The sequence below is a fragment of the Tursiops truncatus genome, chromosome 21, assembly GCF_011762595.2.
Source record: "Tursiops truncatus isolate mTurTru1 chromosome 21, mTurTru1.mat.Y, whole genome shotgun sequence".
NCBI lineage: Eukaryota > Metazoa > Chordata > Mammalia > Artiodactyla > Delphinidae > Tursiops > Tursiops truncatus.
In genome coordinates, this window is record NC_047054.1 from 8,435,623 (window position 1) to 8,458,824 (window position 23,202).

At 37.2% G+C, this 23,202-nt stretch overlaps 1 protein-coding gene across 2 annotated transcripts in view; it reads left to right on the forward strand.

The window, feature by feature from the left end:
* CSMD1 (CUB and Sushi multiple domains 1) overlaps nucleotides 1–23,202 on the forward strand; it is a 1,403,311-nt gene that overhangs the window by 173,180 nt on the left and 1,206,929 nt on the right. For both annotated transcript variants that reach the window (XM_033848938.2, XM_073798556.1), the window contains exon 2: nucleotides 18,219–18,331. In XM_033848938.2, the coding sequence (XP_033704829.2) occupies nucleotides 18,219–18,331 (113 nt within the window). The remainder of the gene's footprint in view (nucleotides 1–18,218; nucleotides 18,332–23,202) is intronic.

The following is a 23,202-nucleotide window of genomic DNA, read 5'->3' on the forward strand; positions in this document are numbered from 1 at the left end:
CCTGTAGGCAGGTGCCACAGAACACGAGTCTGTTGCTGTCTATGGCAATGAGCACGCAGCAGTACGTGAATGAATTGAGCTTAAGGACCCACCCACTTCAGCTGTCTTTTTATTAGGCAGCAGGCCCCCCGTAGGAAAGGGACCATAGAGGAAAGAGTGCAGAGAATCGAGATTTGCTGCTGTCCCAGGTACTAAATCCATGAGCATTTAGACAAACGACCAGTCTCTGAGACCTTAGGGAATTCCTCCCTAAAAAATAAAGCTGCATATACACTAATATGTATAAAATAGATGATCAGAACCTCTGTACAAAAAAATTACAGTTAATTTAAAAAAATAACAAAAAAAATGGAGAACAAATGCTTTACAGGAAAAGAAAAGAAAAAAACAAAAACAAAACCCTATGGATTTGCCTCAAAAGAAAAATAATAAAATAATGTAATAAGGGTGATGTGATATTTATTTTGAAACATTAAAATGAAGTTCATTGTTGAGAAAATCAACTGATAACAATAATAAAGGAACTGAGAGATTTATTTTTAATGAAAACTGCATATTCTCCAAGTTGAGTTTTTATTTAAAAAAGAATTCAATATATCTGTACTTCTATGTTTCTTAAAGAAAGAACCATCTATCAAAATGGCTTTGTTTAGTCTGTTAAAAACAATGAGAACATACTGTGTAGCACAGGGAACTCTACTTAAAGCACTGTGGTGACATGAATGGGAAGGAAGTCCAGAAAAGAGGGCGTATATGTATACGTATAGCTGACTCACTTTGCTGCACAGTAGAAAGTAACACAACATTGTAAAGCAACTATACTCCAATAAAAATTAATTTAAAAAAATCAATAAAACTGCTTGGGAGTTCCTTGAAGATCTAACTCTCTGAATGTGGTTCCTTTTTAAATTAGCAGTCTGTGAATGAAGAAGCACACTCAAAATTGTTTTTTTCCTTGGTTGCAGTATGGTGTGGTAGAAAGGGCACCAACGTGGAAGGCAGACACGACGGGTGTGATGTTGGTTGATGGCTGAAACACCTAGTGAATTCTTTTAAGCAGGTCGATAGGTCAACCTAACAGCTGGCTCCCCAGGTGAGGCCATTCGAGTTCTTGGCATATTGTGTGGGCTGTGAGGTTGACTTTCACCCGTTTACATGTGAGCCCATAGACCTCAACTTGGCCATGACATGGGATGCAAATCAGGTCTTCCCCTCTCGTCACCACAAACACTGAAGGCCGAGGCAGCGTTAGCAATAGTGTGTAAAATAGTACAGTATTCCTGTATGTGAAGGCTCTTAAAAGAAAGAACTCCTTTGTGCAACTCTGGGTCCCTGAGAGGCCAGGCCAACAAATACTGGTAGAATATAAAACAGAAACACTTCTTAACCTAATACTCTGTTCAGAACATCTGTAGACAGCTGTCGTACCTATGTGAAAAAATTACAGTAAAATATACAGGGCTAGGTAAAGGACATCTCAAGAGAATTTTCATGTTACTTTCTTCTTTAGGAACATGTTTGCAATTTTATGGATAATTTAATCATTTCCAGAAAATGTAGCTCAATTTCTGCCCTGATGATTCTGGGGTTTCCAGAAATGTCTTATGATTTATTTCTTTGGAAAACTCCACTTAGATTTTTCTCTTGAACGAAACCCTCCTAAGTCAGTTACTTGAAGATTAATGTTTTTCTACTACTTTATTTAAGAAACAGTTCTTCAGTTGGAGATCTGGTCTGTCATTTGTTTTGGTTTGTTTTGTTGAGAGATCCAAGTTAGGCTTTGTTTTGTTTGACTGTGTTTGCCATCCCAACATAGAATGCCTAAAAGGATTCTTCTGGAGAGAAGCCATCCCATTAATTTTTCTATCATTAGCCATCCCATAGCATATCGTGTTGAATGACCTTGAGGAAAAAAGTACGGGAACGCACGCACAGTGACCCAGGGTGGTCGTGAAAAGCAGGGTACGGAACTGGAGAAGCACGTTTCCTGTTCGTGCCCGGATCCCAGCCGTGCAGCTTATTCAATAAACCAGGCAATTAACCTCTACAAGCAGGAGAGGTTGGCAGCATCATTACACACTAGCAAAGCGAGTTCTAACACAAGGTAGATTTTTAAAACTATCCTTATTCAAATAAGAACTAAATTTCGCCTATAGTAAGAAGACGCTTTGCATGTGAAACCTTAAATGTCCCCCAAAGCCAATTTTCGTAAGACAGTGACACCTTGAAATCTAATTCAATTATTTGTCACGTCTGTTCCTTCTACTAAAATGAGGAAATACATTTAGTTAAATGGGATGTGTTAGTTTTGGTTTTAAAACCTGGAATGATCAATCTTTGGATGATCTCGACGGCATCCTGTATTTTAACAAGCTGCTTTGTATGATGTAAATTCACTTTGTTCTTCGTGATAGAAAAAGTGGAGTCGTAGATGGTGGTGTGTGGGATTCAACGCTAGGAATATAGACTTTGGTTAGAATTCCAGTCGCTTGCCGTGAAGTCTGCATGTGACACATCCCTTGATTTCAGGGCTTCACGATTAACATCGCTTGCAAGATGAACTGTAGAATCACACACCAGCCCTGATGGGGGTCTGGCCCCATCAGGGATAGTGTTACCTTGCCTAGTGTAGCTGTCATCTGGTGGGACTTCTTTTAGCCCATGGCCGAGACTGCTGTCCTCCAAGCGGACATACACCGCCCACAGCACATCCCCACCTGCCTGTCCCCAACATCTGGGTCCCATCATTGGGATCAGCTCCACGTGTGTCTCCTGCTAAAACACGACTCTCCCTGCAGGGAAGCAGCAAGCTGGCTTTCATGAGGCGCTTGTGCTGTGCAGTGAATCTCCGATACAATTAGGTTCCAGATATTGATGTATGAGGCCGAAGGCTTCGTGTTCCAAGGGGAGAACATGAGAGCGATGGGTGATGTCCCTGGAAATGGAATGAGGGGGGAGGACTAAGGATTCACCCCCAAAGGAGGAATTTCAAAGATTTTTGTGGCAACCGGTGATTAGGTTAGCAAAATATGTAAACTCCAGACCTGCGTGGTGACCACCTGCAGGGGTCATCACACTCCCGAGGTTACATGTTTTGGTCTCATAGTTAAAATAAAGCCTTAACACTTCACAGTCCTGCGTCTTATGTGTCTCATAATAATTGTGACAGAATTGGGACTTCCCTGGTGGCGCAGTGGTTAAGAATCCGCCTGCCAGTGCAGGGGACACAGGTTCAATCCCAGGTCCGGGAAGATCCCACATGCCGCAGAGCAACTAAGCCTGTGCGCCACACCTACTGAGCCTGTGCTCTAGAGCCCATGAGCCACAACTACTGAGCCACATGCTGCAACTACTGAAGCCCGCGTGCCTAGAGACCATGCTCAGTAACAAGAGAAGCCACTGCAGTGAGAAGCCTGTGCACCGCAACGAAGAGTAGCCCCTGCTCGCCACAACTAGAGAAAGCCCGGTGCGCAGCAATGAAGACCCAACACAGCCAAAACTAAAACAAAATTAAAAAATGAAAAAAATGAAACAATTGTGCCAAAATTGGGTGTAATCATTTATGGACATGTAGGTCAGTTAAGGAAGTTACTGATAAGATTTTTTCCCAAGAAAATCACTGACTGACATATTCGTGCATCAGTTTACATTCTCTATTCGAGTTCTGTTATCTTTTTTTTGAACAATAATGTATCAGTAGTATCACTAATACTTTAAAAATCTCCAAGGGAAAAAAGTGGCGGGGGGTGGCGGTGGTGGTGTGATGAATTGGGAGACTGGAATTGACATGTATACACTAATATGTAAAATATGGATAACTAATAAGAACCTGCTGTATAAATAAATAAATTAAATAAATAAAAAATAAAGTCATAAAAATAAATAAATAAAAAGCTCCCATTTCCTCCACCTACTGTTGATTAGCTACCTTTGCACACCACCAGTGTATCATATAGAAGACTATCTAAAATTAGACTTGGTTCAACACTATAGTGTTCTCAAATTTCTCCAGGAATAGAAGAATTTGTGAAAAATATGAATGATTCAAATACGTAAATTTTTCGATGGGAGATCATTGGTTTTAATCTGTTGCCTTCTTTTGGCATGTGGAGTCATAGGATAACAGAAAACAGGTTTTTCTTGAGGAAATAGACGTATTTCATTCCTGCCATTATGTCACCATCAATGTACCCTTCCAAACAGGAGTGAGAGTAAATCAGGTCAGACAGGCGACTTCCAGCTTCCTCCGTCATCTCTGTTCAGTGGAAACGTTTGATGTGTCTTGATGACCATAACACACATTGTTTGCTCCTTTTCTCTGTTTTAGTACATTCAGCGTTCTTCTTAAACACATGGTCTCAGGATTTGGTGGGGTTTCCTTTTGTCATTTATTACTTTGACTTGGTTTGTGGGATATGTGGGGACATCACCGTGACGGGGTCATGAGGAACATGGGTGACTTGGAAAATGCACTTGTGCGGCCAGATATTCAAGTTTGGTGTTCCTAGATCTAGAGAATTTAAAATTCCTCATCCTTATTTATGAAGGGATTAAAGGTGCTAATTCTGAGATATATATTTTTTTTAAGATCACTTCTTTATGCCTCCTGTCAAAAACCTAAGTTCCACTCGTGTTCATGTTTCATCCTGTCTCTTTCCCATCCTCCCAACTTTGGTCAAACAGCCAAAAAACTGTTGCTTCACTTGTGTGTTTCAAGCTTCCATCCATTTCCCCTTTTCCCAGGTCCTCTAAAGTTCTACCTTGTGAAGGAGAAAGGGAATTGTATGCAAATTTTAAACTCTATCTGTAAATTCAAGGGTGCAGGGCGTAAATAGGCTTTTTCAATCAAAAGATGATAATTTTATACATTCACAGGCCAGGGGCATGACTGGGAATGAGAAAAAAAATTAGCTCTTTCAGACTAGGGCAGATCTGGGCATAAAGAACATGAGACATGTTCTTTTCCTTATAGCAAAATAAAGCCAAGAGAAAAGAATTGGCTTTATTAAATTTACCTTTTACGGTTCTCAAGATGTGCGTGTGAACACATCCATGGCAGGTGTCCTTCGAGGAAGCTCAGGGCTGCAAGGGGAGCTGGCTGGTGACCCATCATTGTGGTGAGCATCCCCCTGGGCTGCGCATGCTCAGTGGCCAGCCTGTGAACTGGGTGGGGATTTGCCTCCAATGTCTTTCCTGTTCCTGGTTCAGAGCTTGGTTCTTTTACCATTTATTTCCGTAATGGTTTCATTTCAACAATTGGATTAATTGTCTATACATACCACTGTGTCATCAAGCCCAAATTACTGATTATTTACCCATCGGTTTGACCCAGTATAGTTTTAGGTCCTATATGGCCCCAGTTGGAAATCCCTTGTGAGTTTCCAGGGGTTAAAAACACAGGCTCAAGAGAGATTCCTGGATTTGAATCTTGACTCTGATACTCACCACCTTTGTGGGCTTAGGTAAGTCAGTGAAGATCTCTGAGGCTTAGTTTCGTCTCCCACGAAACAGGGTGTTATTTTAAGGTTTTCATGAGCATGTGGTATAGACAATCTCTGAACAGTGACAGGCAGCTGGCAAAATGCCCACGGGGTCAGCTGGTATTAGAGTCGGTGTGCGTGTTAGAACCCAAGTCTAGGAAGGCAACTGGTCATGAACTCTTGAGTGACATATAATGATCACTTATTCATCGTCAGGGCCAGAATCCTACAGCCAGACTTTGGGATGCATTATGGAACCCTCCTTGTCTCCAGGCTCTGTCCTGAGGAACAGCTGCGTGTAGGACACAGATAAGGTCCCTTGTGTGAGTTGACTTTTCTCTGATAAGCCATTTGATGAAATTCTTGAATTCATGTTTTGTTTTCCCAAGTCTCTGAAAATAATTACTAGTCATGTTTATAAAATGCATATATTTTAACAAGGGTTTTTTATGCTCTTTTAATTACATGTAAATTTCTTTTCCTACTAGCCAGCATTTCTAGATTCTCCTAATGCCTGTGTCTATTCTTGTTTGTGAACTTTACCAAAGCCCTTAAGGTATTTTTACAGCCCTCTGAGAACACACTGGCAGTCATGAAGATGTGTGTAAATGTGGATTACCTTCACTGCCTTAAAAAATATATACCGTTTATTTGAAATAATTCTCCTTTACCCAACTGTTACATAATACTTAAATATTTTAAAGTATATATAACTTTATTAATTTGCCTAATTAAATAACATTGCTAATTGTCCCAGTACCTTCTCTTGCCTGTGAATTCAGTAAGCATGGCTGCATTTCTACTATGCACCAGACTCATGGAAAGCCCTTGGTTTCAAAATTGTTGGAAGAGGAGATTCCTCATTTCTGTGTTGGGATGCACAGATTCTTTTATTTCTCTCCTCCTATCTCTGCCTCCTTTTCAGTTGCCTCTGGTTTTTACCCAGACAGAGTCACTCTACGGAGTTTCAATAGGAGAGTCAGGAGAATGTTAGGATGCAGCTAGCGTGGGCTGTCAGTCAGGAGTTACAAAGTGTAAGTGAGGAGTGACCAGTCCACATTGAGTTTCGTCTGTCTCTCTCTCTAGTATTTTTCTCCTTTCTACCTCAATGTGTGTGTTCGTGTGTATGTGTAGGTGGTCCTTGAGTCAAGAGTTTTTGACTTGCTAGTGGTAGGAAAGTCATATGCATTCGCTAGAAGCCGTACTCTGAGGTTTGAATTGCGATCTGTCTCAGGTTGGCGATATGAGGTCCCATCTCTCTCGTGATGCTGGGCAGAGACAGACACAGCTCCTGGTCAGCCATGCGATCAGGAGGGTGAACAAAGGATGCACTGAAAACCACTGTGTTTTGTGCTTCCGGTACAGTGTTTAATAAGTGACATGAGATATTCTGCACTTTTTTTTTTTTATAACACAGGCTTTGTGTCAGATGAATTTTGCCCAACTGTAGGCTAATGTAAGTGATCTGAGCACCACGTTTAAGGTAGGCTAGGAGAAGCTGATGTTCCTTAGGTTAAGTGTATTAAATGCATTTTTGACTTAAAGCCATCATAAGTTGAAAATATCTTATCAGGGTGTAACCCCATTATAAGTCGAGGAGAATCTGTAATTCTAAATACAGAGTTTCCATCTAACTACCTAACTACTGGATTCAGGTTTCAGTTTTTACAGAAGAAGTTAGATTCACAATTAAGAAGGAAATCTCAATTTAAAAGTGTACTTTGTGAGCTACCACAGTGAAATAAATAAATTTACATATCATTTCCCGTCGTTGAAATACTTTCTCAACATGATTAAGCCCTGAAATGAACTCTAGGGGTCTTTGCCTAATCCCTTTGCTTGCCAGTGAAGAAGTCATTTAGGGCCTTGCCTTGTTTATCATAGCTGTGCTGAAATTTAGATGAGCATTAAATATCCTAACCCTCAGATGAGGAAGTAAAGCAGAAAGCCTTTGAGTTACTCTAACGTAGCACAGGGCTTATGTCAAATCTTAACATGGAAAAGTGGCATAGCTGGGGGAAAACAGATTGGAAAGAGATCTTGATAGAAAAATCCTACTAATGGGGACTTCCCTGGTGGGCCAGTGGTTAAGACTCTGTGCTCCTAATATAGGGAGCCTGGGTTTGATCCCTGGTCAGGGAACTAGATCCCGCATGCCGCAACAAAGATCCCGCAGTCCGCAACGAAGATCCCGCGTGCTGCAACTAAGACCCTGTGCAGTCAAATAAATTAAAAAAAAAATCCTACTAATGGATTTTGCACTAGGAAGACAATTTCTGGATCCTTATCACTCAGGTGGAGATGAAGTTGATAGCCCAGAAGGCTCAAGAGCAGAGGAAGAGAACGTTGGAGTTACAGTACTTACAGTCATACTTAGGAGTGGAAAATGCTGTTACTACGTTCGTGTCATTTATCAATGATGCTGTTTCTGTGGTCATAAGAGAGTCACACCGAGAGGATGCTAGTTCATGCTTGGGGGCAAAACCTGCTTAGGTTTTTGTTTCTGATAATGTATTATAGACGCTGTAATTATGAAATCACTTGCTCAGCATAGCTTGATGCATTGATAGGAAAAGAGATCAGTGGATTAAATCTTGGCAGATTTGTTGAGAATGTAATTTGGGGAGAATTCATTTTTATGACAGAGTAATGTTTAGCTGAGAGTGAATTCCGTTAGGAGGAAACTTTTATTTAGCACAGACTAAGATAGGCCAAGTATACTAAATCACCGTAACTGAGCGCAGTTCCTCTCAGGATTCTGGGGAGAAGTAAACTATGTAGACCATGATATGAGCAATAACATGTTTAAGGAAAATAAGATGTTTTTTATGATGTTAGCCTCTTAGGAAGGAAGGGTGTAAGTTAAAGCAAATGCAGTGGTTTAATTGCTATATATACATGTATAACAATTAATATTAAAATATATGCAATATATAAAGCAATATTAATACTAATATTAATATTAGTGACAAGGCTACTAGAAATCTCATGACGTTCTCAAAATTTAACCAAAGATACTCATGTAAGAGAGCCGTAACCCTTTTAGAGGGCAAATAGCTATCCGCCTCTCGCACAAAATCTTGATAAGAAAGTTAAAGACGTGTTAGTCAACTGTGTTTTCTTGTTTTTTTTTTTTTTCCCTCCAAGGTTTTCAGTTCTTGTTTTTAAGAGCTCTGTCCAATTACGTACACACACATCGGTCTTCATAGATGTGAAAAAAGCCCTGACACTTCTGGAGTATGTATATTGTTTTCAAAGAACTTGGCATGGACATTATTATTAAATGAATCACAGGTAAAATTTTGAGCTTACTATAGGAAAAAGACATCAGCACATTTGTATGTATCTGTACAACCACAGAGACGTAGATAGACATGCAGATATCTACTGGGCATAGGAACTCTTTATTCCTGAAATTAGCATGGAAAACCATTTCAAAATGGCACCAGTAAATCATTTAGGTATTCCTTCCGCGTTCCTACGCGTAAGACAGATAACAAACTACCCAGAATGCCTCTTTAATTCCTAGTAAGCACTAGACAATAGGAAAAAAATGCCTTGACTTGTAGACTTAAGGCCTCTGTCTTACTACAAGAGGTCCTGATTTTTCTTTGTATAAAGTTGATTACTCCCCTTGTTCTCTTGTGTGTATAACTTGTGGTTAAGTGAACAGAGTACAACTGAACATGAAATCCTTTCTTAGGCTTTTGTCAATGTGCAATTTTACCAAATGTTTTACCTCTAGACTTTTTTGGTCTAATAATTGCAAGCTAGAATTGTTGGGAACTCAGTGTTGGGCTAAAATAGTGTAATAAAACCAAATGACTACATGACATTCTTCTTGTTAAATCAAACCAGACTCAAACAGATGTGCTAAGAGCTTTGGGAAGGGGAAAACAAGCAGTACAGTACAGACATATCACATCTGCATTTGTAATTGTTTAATATTAAAAAAGACTTATAGTTTTAACTTTTTAATAAAAACAACGAAGACTTCAAGTATAGTAGCTTCAAATATCTTTGCTGCTGGGCCAATCATAGGACATACTAAAATTTTTTAAATAGAAATTTAAAGAAAGTGTAAAGTATTTAACTTTGGCTTTGCCCAAGAGAAGTTAAAAGAAGCTCTCACAGTTTAAAATCCAACACGCTTTTTTTAACAGTGGAACTATGCAACAGTTTAAATAAATGTAATGTATATAAATATATCATGATAAAAATCTACCATTGAAATTGATACTGTAAGCAGGTTTATAACTTTTATATTAATTGTTATAAATGATATGTTGAACAGAATAGAAAAATAAATAAATGAAATAGGTACTATTTTCATTTAGGAGTGTACCTCTCTTGAATGCAGTTAAAACTTCCTCATTAATTTATGTGAAATAAACTGTGCTCACACCAGTCTTGTTTCTGCTGGCCTTTTCATTCAATTTCTTATTTTTTCTCCAGCCTCACCACTTCTAATACTCAAGATTATTGCATTGGTATCAGCAATTTGAGTATCTTGAGTGATAGTGCAGTACACAATATTTTTATATATTTCTAAGTGCAATTCATTCTAGTAATTTCTTGCGAGATGGAAGAAGAATAAACTTGTTCGATTCTGAAACTCATGTTTCTACTGAGTGAACAAGCACTGAGAATATAGAAGAGCTGCCCCAAATTGTCCTTACTTTATTTAATAATCACTCATCTTTGACAGGCTGTATCATTTACCCAGATCGCCGGATGTGAGAGGGGAATTGCTTTCTCCCAGTAGAAAATACAGTAAATGAGATTCTATCAGACAACAGGCAGGCAGCTAGAAAAAGACAGGCAGAGGTAGGGGTGTGTGTGGGGGGGGGGGAGAGAGAGAGAGTTGGACCTTTGCTACCTATACTTTTCTTCTTTTTTTTTTTTTTTTTGCTGAGAGTGAAATGTTTCTATCACTTTTCTCATACCCATTCCTTTTCCTAATCATTTTCTTTCTCTTCCCACAAATGATTCAATGACGGTGTCAGGTGAAAACCCAATGCTTTGAATAGGATGCTAGGATTGTTTTCAACAGTGGCAACCATGTTTCTGACTTGCACTCTAGGGAGAAGTAGGTCAAATGTGCGTATGTTGTAGGTGATATTGGGTTTGATAGAAATGGGGAGGGGAAAGCAGAGTTAATTTTCTTTCTTTCTTGTTTTCATTGACTTGCCACTGTGTGAATACCATGAGGAGTTATATCTAAAGTGGCTTACAGAGATCTAAAGATACATGGATGGCAGCAAGATAAAATTCTGAAGGAATGCAAATTACAGAATCTGCAACGAGGCTACTATAAAAATCCACACGTTGCTTAGGGAGGGCCAGAAATTTGGTTCGAAATTTTCTTTTAGTCAACACTAAGCAACTTGAACAGCTCCATGATTTACTAGGTGTTAAAAATAAACTGGTTGCCCCTAAGAACATACGTTTCCTGAAGGAAGATAGCATTGGAATTTATCCCCAGGGTCCTCATGCAAAGGATACAAATGATGTACTATAGAGATTATCAGCAGATACATCCTCACCAGGGTATTTGTAGAGACTGAAGAGTGAGTTCCTCACTGGTTATTGTTTAGATTCCTCACTCTCAGCTGGTGTGATGGGTAATGGCTATAAACATTGGAACCACAAATTTAGCTCTTGACGGTCTCAGTGATTAACTGAATCAACTCTCCTACCCACCTCAACCAACACTGGACTTCATTCTTTCGTGCTAAAATATGAATGAGTGCATTCCATTTCAGCGAGTTAAAGCAGATCACTTGTGTGTGTGTGTGTGTGTGTGTGTGTGTGTGTGTGTATATATATAATTTTTTTTTTTTTTTTTGCCGTACTTGGGCCTCTCACCGCTGCAGCCTCTCCCGCCACGGAGCACAGGCTCCGGATGCGCAGGCTCAGCGGCCATGGCTCACAGGCCCAGCCGCTCCGCTGCATGTGGGATCTTCCCAGACCGGGGCACGAACCCGCGTCCCCCGCATCGGCAGGCGGACTCTCAACCACTGCGCCACCAGGGAAGCCCCCACTTGTATATATTTTATCTACCATTGTGTATGTTGAACTTCCTCAAACTTCCAAACAGTAGTCATATAACATTGTTTTTACAACTCTTAGTATCTTGTTACTTTTTTTCTGAGATAGTAGTTTGACTTTTCCCTTCCTATTCATGATTCTTTTTAAAGTTCATTAAAGAAAACATGAATGTGTGTTTATTTTCAAGTGCTACCACATTATTTGATATCTAAACTTACGGTAATAAATATTAAAACTTCAAAACAGACTACACTAAATAATCATTTTTTGTTCAGTTAAGTTTTGAATCTAATGAGAGAATGTTTTATTATTAAATACTGTGTTTTTGTACTAATTGGATGATTTTAATCTGTATATATTTTCTAGAGCACCTCCGTCCCAAGCCGTTCAATCTATTGTTTTATTAAACTTTCAAATTTGAGAAAATCATAGATTTACATGCAGCTGTAAGGCATAACACAGATTTTGAGTATTCTTTACCCAGTTTCTCGAAAGGTAACGTCTTACAAAACGGTAGTAGAGGGACACTGCCAGGAAAGGGACACTGAAACTGTCGAGACAGGAAACGTTAAGATTCCCTCATGTGATCCTTTTATGGCCACGCCCACCTCCCTCCTGTCCCAACTCCCTGCTTAGCTATTGGCAACAAATAACCTGTTCTCCTTTTCAATAAGTTTGTCATTTCAAGAATGTTAAAGTCATACAGTATGTAATCTATTTCGGATTGCCTTTTTGCCACTCTGCATAATTCTCTGGAGAGTCATCCAGGTGTTATAAATCAATAGTTCATTTCTCTTTATTTTTGAGTAATAATAGTACATGGTGTAGATATTCCACAGTTTGTATATCATTCACCTCTTGAGGGATATATGAGTTATTTCCAGGTTTTGATTATTAAGTGTATGTTTATGTGTATATATATGTATACATATATATATTCATATATATGCTTGTACAGGTTTTGTGTGAGCATAAATTTTCATTTCTCTGGGGTAAATACTGCCCAGGAGAATAATTGCTTGGTCATCTGATAATCGCATGTTTAATTTTTTTTTTTTATATCTTTATTGGACTGTAATTGCTTTACAATGGTGTGTTAGTTTCTGCTTTATAACAAAGTGAATCAGTTATACATATACATATGTTCCCATATCTCTTCCCTCTTGCATCTCCCTCCCTCCCACCCTCCCTATCCCACCCCTCCAGGCGGTCACGAAGCACCCAGCTGATCTCCCTGTGCCGTGCGGCTGCTTCCCACTAGCTATCTATTTTACGTTTGGTAGTGTATATATGTCCATGCCACTCTCTCGCTTTGTCACAGCTTACCCTTCCCCCTCCCCATATCCTCAAGTCCATTCCCTAGTAGGTCTGTGTCTTTATTCCTGTCTTACCCCTGGGTTCTTCATGACCTTTTTTCCCCTTAAACTCCATATATATGTGTTAGCATACGGTATTTGTCTTTCTCTTTCTGACTTACTTCACTCTGTATGACAGACTTTAGGTCCATCCACCTCATTACAAATAGCTCAGTTTCGTTTCTTTTTATGGCTGAGTAATATTCCACTGTATATATGTACCACATCTTTATCCATTCATCTGATGATGGACACTTAAGTTGTTTCCATGTCCTGGCTATTGTAAATAGAGCTGCAATGAACATTTTGGTACATGACTCTTTTTGAATTATGGTTTTCTCAGGGTCTATGCCCAGTAGTGGGATTGTTGGGTCATATGGTAGTTCTATTTGTAGTTTTTTAAGGAACCTCCATGCTGTTCGCATGTTTAATTTTTTAAGAAACTGTCAAACTGTTTTCCAAAGTGGTTCTGCCCACTAGCGATATATGAGCAATCCATTTTCTCCACATTCCAGCCAGTATTTGGCATTGTCACTGTTTTTCATTTTAGCCATTCTGAATAGGTGTGTAGTGATATTTCTTTGCGGTTTTAATTTGCATTTCCCAAATGAATGATGGTGTTGAACATCTTTTCATGTGCTTATTTGCCATCTGTATATCCTTTTAGATGAAACGACACTTTGGTTTTTGCCTGTTTTCTAATTACATTATTTGTTCTTTTGCTGTTGAATCTTTAAAGTTTCTTTTTATATATTCTAGACACATGTCCTTGTCAGATACGTGGTGTGCAGATATTTTTTAGCAGTCTGTAGCGTGTCTTCTCATTTCTTAACTGGGTATTTCACAGAGCGAATGGTTTTAATGTTTATCACTTTTTTCTTTTATGGATTGTGCTTTTGGTGTCCTAGGAACTCTTTGGCTAGTCCAAGATCCTAAAGATTTTCCCCTATGATTTCTCCTAAAAGTTGTATATTTTTACATTTTACGTTTATGTCTGTGATCCCATATTGAGTTAACTATTCTGTAGGGTGTTAGACTTTGGTCTAGGCTCTTTTTTGGTTGTTTTTGCCTGTGGACTTCCAGTTATTTAAGCGCCATTTGTTGAAAGGCTTTCTTTGCTCCACTGAGTTGCCTTTGCACCTTTTCAAAAATTATTTGGGCATATTCATATGAGTCTGTTTCTGACTTCTCTGTTTTGATACACTGATGGATTGGTCTGTCCCTCTGTCAGTACCACATGGATTTGGTTACCGTAGCTACAAAATAGGTCTTGAAAACAGGTGTACTGATTCCTCCTATTTTATCCTTTTTCAAAATTATTTAAGCCATTCTATTTTTTTTTTTTGGCTTTCCATTTAAATTTTACAAGAATCTTGTCTGTGTCGAAAAAAAAATCTTGCTGGGATTTTGATAGAAATTGTCTTAAACCTACATATAAGTCTGAGGAGAATTGACATCTTTACAGTGTTCAGTCTTCCAGTCTATTAACATGGTATATTGCTCTATTTAATTTTTTATTCATTTCTTTCTTCAGCATTGTACAGTTTTGTACCTGTTACATGTAAGTGTTCTTTTGGCGATTGTAAATGGCATTGTATCTTTAATTTTGGTGTCCACATGTTCAGTGCTAGCATGTATAAATAAAATTGAATTTTGTATGTTCATTATATATCCTGGGCAGTTGCTAATTTCAAGTATTAACTCTAGGAGTTTTCTTATAGATTCCTTGGCATAATCTATGTAGCTAATGGTGCAAATACAGTCGATTTTATTTCTTCCTTTCTGATCTGCATGCATTTATTTCTTTTACTTGGCTGATTGCACTGGCTAGATCCTCTGGCATATTGTTGAATAAAAGTGGTGAAACCATACCTTTTTGCCTGTTCTCAGCCTTAGGGGGAAGCATTCAGTCTTCCCCCAATAAGTATAATGTTAGATGTAGGTGTTTTTTGTTTTTTTTTCTTTTTTACAGGTACTCATTGTGAAGTTGGGGAAGTTTTCCTCCATTCATATATATACTTTTTCTTTTGCGGTACGCGGGCCTCTCACTGTTGTGGCCTCAGGCTCAGCGGCCATGGCTCACGGGCCCAGCCGCTCCGCGGCACGTGGGATCTTCCCGGACCGGGGCACGAACCCATGTCCCCTGCATCGGCAGGCGGACTCTCAACCGCTGCGCCACCAGGGAAGCCCACTCCATTCATATTTTATTGAAAGTTTTTCTCATGATTGGATGCTTAAATTAGTCAAATGCTTTTTCCTACATAGAATATTACAATCCTGTGGTTTTATTCTGTAGCTAGTTATTATGGCAGATTACGATGATTGATTTTCAAATACTGAACTGTGTTTACATTCCTGGAATAAACACCCCTTGGCCGTATTGAATAACTGTTATCTATTGCTTACTTCTGTTTTTTCTTATTTTGTTAAGGATTCTTATATCTGTATTTATGAGGGATATTGGTCTGTTTCTTTCTCTTTTTTTTTGGTGCTGCCTTTGTCTGTCTTTGGTAACAAGGTGTGTTAGCTTGGTCTGCACAACGAAATACCATAGATTGTGTGGCTTAAACAACAGAAGTGTATTTTCTCACATTTCTGGAGGCTAAAATTCTGATATTAGGGTGTAGTATGGTCAAGTTCTCGTGAAGACTCTCCTCCTGGTTTGTAGACCCCTGTCTTCTGGGTGTGCGAGCACATGGCCTTTTCTTAGTGCAGGCATGTGGCAGTGTCGGAGGAAAGGGAAGAGAGAGTTCTTCTTTGTCCTCTTCTTATAAGGCCACCAGTCCTGTTGGATTAGCATCCCATCCTTACGAACTTAGTTCATCTTAATTACCTCCTAAAAGCCTTATTTATGGTTACTAAAGGGGAAACGTGGGGGAAAGTGATAAATTAGGAGATTGAGATGAACATATATACACTACATAAAATGGATAACTAGTACCTACTGTACAGCACAGGGAACTCTACTCAATATTCTATAATAACCTGTATGGGAAAATAATCTGAAAAAGAATGGATATATATATATATATATATATATATATATATATCTCCATATCTACAAATAAACTGATTCACTTTAACACAACACTGTAAATCAACTGTACGCCAATGAAAATTGAAAAAATAAAGAAATGACAAGTACAGTTACATTGGGAGTTAGGGCTTCACCATGCAAATTTTGGAAGCAACAATTCAGTCCGTAGCACAGAGTAATAATGGCGCCATGAAATGCGTAAGGAAGTGTTTTATCCGCTTCTGTTTTCTGGGACAGAGTGCGTAAAATTGTTCATTCTTTACATGTTTGGTAGATGTCTCGGTGCATTTAGGTAGATGCCTTAGTACGTGTAACAGATACCATAGACTGGGTGGCTTATAAAAAAACAAACACTTCTCGCATGTGGTTCTTGAGACTGGGAAGTCCAAGGTCAAGGTGCCCGCTGTTTCAGTGTCTGCTGAAGGCCTGCTTCCTGTTCAGAGACAGCGTCTTCTTGCTGTGTCCTCACATGGCAGAAGGGGCAAGAGAGCTCTCTGGAGTCGCTTTTATAAGGATACTTTGCCCTCATGATCTAATCACCACCCAAAGGCGCCACCTCCAAATACCATCATGGTGGGGATTAGGTTTCAACATATGACTTTGGGGTGACACAGACATTCAGTCTATGGCAGAAGAATTCTTCTGTAAAACCACCTGGGCCTGGACTTTTCCTTCAGGGGAGCTTTAATAGTTATAGTGTAACTATTAAATGTTACATTACATTAACATTTACATTACATTAAATGTAATGTAAATGTTATTCACATTTTCTGTTTCATCGAGTAAGTTGTGGTCATTCGTTGTGTGTGTGTGTGTTTTAAGGAAGTAAGCAGTTTCACTTTTGTCAAATTTATGGGTGTAGTTTTTAGAGCATTTTTTTCATATCTGTGGGGTCTCTAGTAATATTTGCTATTTTATTCCTGTTATTAGATATTTATCTAATCCCCCTCTTTATTCTTATCTCTATTTATTCTTATCCCCCTCTTTTTTTTTTGGTCATTTCTGCTACATGTGTTAATTTTGTTGATCTTTTCCAAGAATTAGGCTTTGTTTCATTGCTTTTCTGTTTTCATTTCCAGTGATTTTGACATTTATCTGTAATTTCTTGCCTTCTTGCTTTAGGTTTATTTTACTCTCCCTTTTCTAAGCTCTTGAGATGGGAGCTTGGATTACACATATAAGAATTTTCCTCTTTTCTAATGTATGTTTTCAGTGCTGTTAACTTCCCCCTCAGCTCTGCTTAGCTGAGTCCTACAGATATTGATATCTTATGTTTATATTTCATTCAGTTTAATGTACTTTTAAAAACTTCCCTTGAGACTTCTTTGATCCATGGATTATTTAGAAGTGTTTGCTGGTTGACAATTGTCCTGTCATTTTTCTATTAGTTTCTGGTTTGATTCTGCAACTACAGTGGTTGTAATTAGGCCTTTAATACCATAGACTTACTGGCAAGACAGAGTTTCTCCCCCTGGAAATGAATGTTCAGGTTGATTTTTTTTCTTTTTACTTGAGTCAGAAGTTTGTGTTCAGACTACACTAAACCATGCAACTGTAGACAAACTAATTAGTAAACTTTAGTTAAGATAGAAATTGAAGCATCTCTTTAACCTTTAGAAAGCTATTTGTTTGTAAAGCATTATATTTACATATTATTATACTAGTTCACTCCTTCAGAGTTCTTTCTCATCATTAAGATTTCTTAATATATCCCAACCTAGTTATAATTGAAACACATATCTTAAAATCCTAAAGATTTGTCTTGAAAACCAAATATCAAAGTCAGTTCATTTGACCTGAGCTCAAGGTAGTCATTGATTTTTATTTCTGACGTTGTGACTAGGATTTGTTTTCTTTTCAAAAGAAACCGATTTATTGCGGGGTGGGAAGATAGTAAGAATAAGCACATTAATGATGAGCTGTGACAGCACACTAATAAGTTAAGAGAAAAATAAACTCAAAAGCACATGCGGTGTTACATTGTTTCGCATAGCAGGTGTAAGGATGACTGCATTGTTGTAAGTTCTGTGCGCTCTCTTTAGACAATGGTGTATTGTACATGTCCTTCAAGAAAAGAAATCTTTTCAAAAAGTGTTTAAATAAGCAAACTCTAGTCCTTAAACATGCTTCATTTCAGTTGCCTGGCAACACCTGGTATATGGATCATGCAACTGTGCAGTGACTTATGTCAAATCAACAGGCCACAGTGGAAAGAGGAATTGAATGACTTCATCAAATAAGCTTCAATAACAAGTTCATGCTTTTTGACTGTGTTCATCTCTTTTTGAAATTTAGGTTGTCGGGATTTCAGCTTCCTTCCTGCATCGTCAGCACCGGCTCCATCCTTACTCTGTGGTTCATGACAGACTTCGCCGTGAGTGCCCAGGGCTTCAAAGCTCTGTATGAAGGTAAGATGCGCCTTGTGCACTGCACACACCCACCGTCCAGATGACCTCACACTGAAGATTTTCATGCAGACGGAAGCTGCTATTTCAGAGGTGGTTTAATGGTGCAAACATTTGACTTCTGTGCTTTGTTGATGGGAGAACACTATTTACTACAATGGCCCAACATCCTATAGCACAAAACGTGTGTTGACAATTTTCCTTTACTGGTAGAAATTTTGATTGGAAGAGTGGTTTTTCTGTTGACATGTGGTAGAGACGTTTTGAGAATTTAGAATACTAATTGATAGAGCTCCTTTTCTGTGAAGAATTAATTCTTAAGGCAGACATGTTTTCTTAAAATTATTGTTGGACAGTGATACTCAGAGTTGGTGCTTAGGTAAAGGGAATTCCATTGCGTGAGTTTTGGTTGGCAGAGTGGAAACTTTTCATGGAGAAAATGATTTCAGTTTGACTGTTTGGTGCTTGCATGGCATCAGGAGTGAGTTTTGTTTTGTTTCTGTTTTTTGGTGTTTTCGGATTTTGTGCCAACGTGCCCTTAGGGTCTTGCTGTCATGGGTGACTGTTTGGGGCAGAAATTTTAAAGAGATAGAAGAGAGTTCAACCTTTGGTAGAGGGAATAATACAGATGATCACTTTGCATTACTAATACGGTAAGTGTAAATGCTGAGGTCTCTTTAGTCTTGTTTCACATAGACACTTTAAATTTTCTTTCATGTGTAATACAAAATCTTTTATTTTTAACATGAACTCTGAAGCCCATGAATTGAAAAGGACTGTGGGTAAGGGATAGTCCAATTCCTATTTACAACACACACTGTTCACTTAACGAGCCTTTCTGGGTTCAGTCACATCTGTGTGTGTTCTTCTTTGGAGTGTTCCCTATACCTGGGCAAAAATCATTCTTCGTGGAAAGATAAAATCTACATGTGCTTTGCGCAACTGAACTTAGCTACTATGCAATTATCAGAAAATACAAGGGTAGAGTGTCCTCTTTGCACAGTAAAATAAACAGAGCCATTTATCCTTTCATTTAAAGTCTCATGTGGAATGATGCTTAGTATTGTATACTATTCTGACTCCAGTTCATCCAGGCCACTGCAGTTATATATAAACCTGCATCAGTGGCCTGAAAGGGTAACTCATCTTGAAGTATATTACTGATTACCAGGGGATAATTGAATCTTTGGAAGAGTAACAGGCTAGTTTAAGATTAATAGGTGCTGTTAGCTTTCAAATTTGCTTGTATCTACCACTTCCTGTATACCCTAACTTCACAAAATTTCTTTTTCGCTTAACATTACAAAAGTGTTTCTAAAGCGATCTGTACTAGGTACTGTGAAACAGAACTTGTCCAGTCAGCATATATGATATTTGCTCAGAAGGTAGATATGGCTTCAACATTTGAGAAACCTTGGCAATTTTCCTCCCCTTTCTAAGTTGATCTTTGAACATCATGTTTTATTAAATTTCGTAAGATAAATGTTGCAGAAACTACCGATGCTGGGAGATTGCCAAATGAATAATTCTACTGAATCTTTCCCGGCTATTGTTGGTGTTAGTGGTTGTCATCATGGTATAATAAAAAAATGACTGAGATTTTCTCTGTTGGGAAAGTGTTAATGAGTTATTAACAAAATTGGGAAAATGACGAGAAAAGTAAGCAAGGTCATGAGTTCAATGTATTTTTTCAATTGTTGATGTGTGAAGATGCAGTTTTTTGAAATTTGTGTTTTAAATAGTGACATTACAATATAGTCTGATATTTACAAGTGAATACAGGTCATTATTTTGAAAGAAAAAAACTATTAAAATAAAAAGTACTTTGTCAGCAAAACAGAAATTGTATAAAATATTCAATATCTTTATTTGTAAAATAGTTCTCAATTAGCTTAAAGGTCTACTGAGAAAATAAATTTGTACTATCTGGAGAAATAAAGTTAGTCTAAACAGAAGATTAAAGACTAGACAATTTATCTAGAAGAGACTAAAGCTTTCACTGTAGATATCAGCTGACTTATCAATGGTATCAGTTCCCACAGGGAATTTAGACATAATTGTAACTTACCCATGTAATGGTCATGAGGAAAAGTGAGATTTTTATTGAGCAGTGTATAAAATATGTAAATACACTTATTTGGATATAATATTAAGCGGAAGCAATGATAATAGAAAAAATTTTTTCTCTAGTTCTTAAACCATTACTAATTTATCTAATTAAAATTAGTAATTATTTAGTATTACCATATTGATGTTTAAATTTCTAATTTTCATTTATTTGCTTGAATTGGAGAAAGTCTTCCAAATTTAAAAAATCTGTCTATACAAAATAACCTTTATAATAAACTTAATCAGGGAACTGAACTTTATAGTTTGCTGATGGTACTTTGGACTGGTACATTGCATAAATTATTATTCATACATGGAGATATTAAGCTACCTAAGGAGTATGGAAACAATAAATTAAAATATTCTAATTGATGCATTCGGTTGTTGAATTTAACGCTGGATATTAAATGGAAATACTTAGAAATTTCACACTAACATTATTCACATACAGTAATTAGCTCTCTAAATAGTAAGTTTATAGATTGTTGATGAAATCAACATATTTTAACTCATAAATACAGACTAATAAAATTGAAATTACTAATTTAGTAGGGTGTTTTATAATGTTATATTTCCTAGTTCCGTCACTGAACATTATTCTTCGTGATCAACCAAAGAATTTGCATAATTTTCTTTGGTAAATTTATAACAAAAAATATTAGGATTACACATAATTTACAATGAGATGATTACTATCAAAATTCCTACATTTGTCCAGTATTGAAGTCCTATGTGTATAAATAGTATTCATTCATGTATTTCTATTTGCCAACTTTCTTTCATCAAGATCTCAGTTACTAAAATAAAATTATTTTTGTCATCAAGTTTATGATTTAAGAAAAAAAATCATATAGGAGGTCGGAAAATTGACATGACATGTCAGGACGTGACAGATATTATGTCATGACAAACGTGTGACAAGGCAGTCATTAGACTTAAGGACAAAGAGAACAAATCCATTTGGTGACATGGGACAGTCTCGAGATTATGCCCCAAAGAACTTGTCACTCTGATGCTCTTTTTATTTTTTCATTTTTTAAGAGGGAAGCCTTCCTCTGTTTTAATGCTTTTTCTTACTGGTGACGAAGTGAACTAAGCATTAGAAACACTAGTGAATATATGATGAAAACCCTTCAACTCCCAATTTTTGGTTCTGAAGTCTGATTTATTTTTAAGTGACATTTCTCTTGTTAATGTGCATCTTTATTTTTATCCTGAATATCATTTCAAATGTTTCATGAATTACTTGGTAATTTTTCATACATTGACTTTTCATAATTTTAGTATTGGTTATATTTTTTAAATTTAGTTTTTTACCAATTATTTACTGTAATTTAGATGGACTTTTTAGATATTTTTGCAAGTGAAATAAGCTTCTTTGACATTGATTGTATTTTGATAATCCAGTACTTTGTGTGAAATAGAACTTTTGTATATTATAGTACTTGTACTTGAATAGAAAGCCCCAACTCTGTGATTCAAATTAATGAGTCCAAAGTGTATTCACTAGAATAAATACTTTCCTTCTATAGAACATTTCTCGATAGTGTAGGGCAATTCCATTGATTGGGAATTAAATTGGCCAAGGCTTTATCCATGAGATGACAGTTTTTGTAAAGAAATTGAAATGAAGATTTAATGCCTATTTTGCCACAGATATTTACATTTGCAATAGTTGTTTGGGTAGGCGAAGGAAGGCTAAACTGGTTGCTTGTCTAAGGCAAAGCTGATAGAAATGGTAGGAATCTATTCTCTTTAAGATTTCTTTAAAAATGCTGGCTGATGTGGTAGTTGAAAAGGGAAAAATTTTAGCCACGAATGTAGACAGTCAAATACTTTGTTCATAAAATACTAATTTTACAATTCAACATTTATCTCCCCTTCCCATGGTGCCGTATTTGAATATATTGGCCTTAAATATTATGCATGAAATCTATAAGAATCTGACAGTTTAAAAAATCTGTTTTAAAAGAAATACCGCCAGTGTAGCGAGGAGGAATTTGACATTACTAAATAGGAAAAATTTGCTTGTGACAGGAAATTGTTTTTGCATACCAAATAGCTCATTAGTTGGAGTGAGAAAAATGGTTGCCCACGAAGATGCTTTAAGAGACCCCCTTGGGTTATAAAATGCTATTCTAAAGGAATTCTTCTCTTTCAGTTTTTTTTGTCTTAAAATTATTCATTTTATCAATTATAGCATTGTCCTGCTTACTAAGGTATATGTATCTGTATGGATGAATACATAAATAGTAAATAAGTGGATGATAGGTAGGTAGGTACATAGATGAAAGAGATAGATGAATAGATAATCAGTAGATAAAATAGTTAATAGATTGGTAGGCAGATAGACACTTGATAAATAGGTAGACAGGTAGATAGATGGATGCATGTGCCCAGTATGGTGTAAAGTCTTATGTACATTTTCTTATTAAATCTTCAAGATTCCTATAAGCAATGTAAAATTACCTAATATTATGGGATAGAGAAAATTAGGTAGTGACCTATAGTTATTTAGTTTGCCAAGACCTTATAACTACTAAATGTGAAAGGGGAAATTCAACAAGTCTATTTCCAGAAATTGTAATTCTTAACTACTTACTATATGTTCTCTCATATAGTTGCTTTTTTGTTTCCATGTATGAAAATACATACATATGAATACATGCATATTATCATGTGTGTATACACAATTACATATATACACACATACACAAGTGTATATGTGATATACACATGGAGAATATACGTAAGTGCTTATGCAC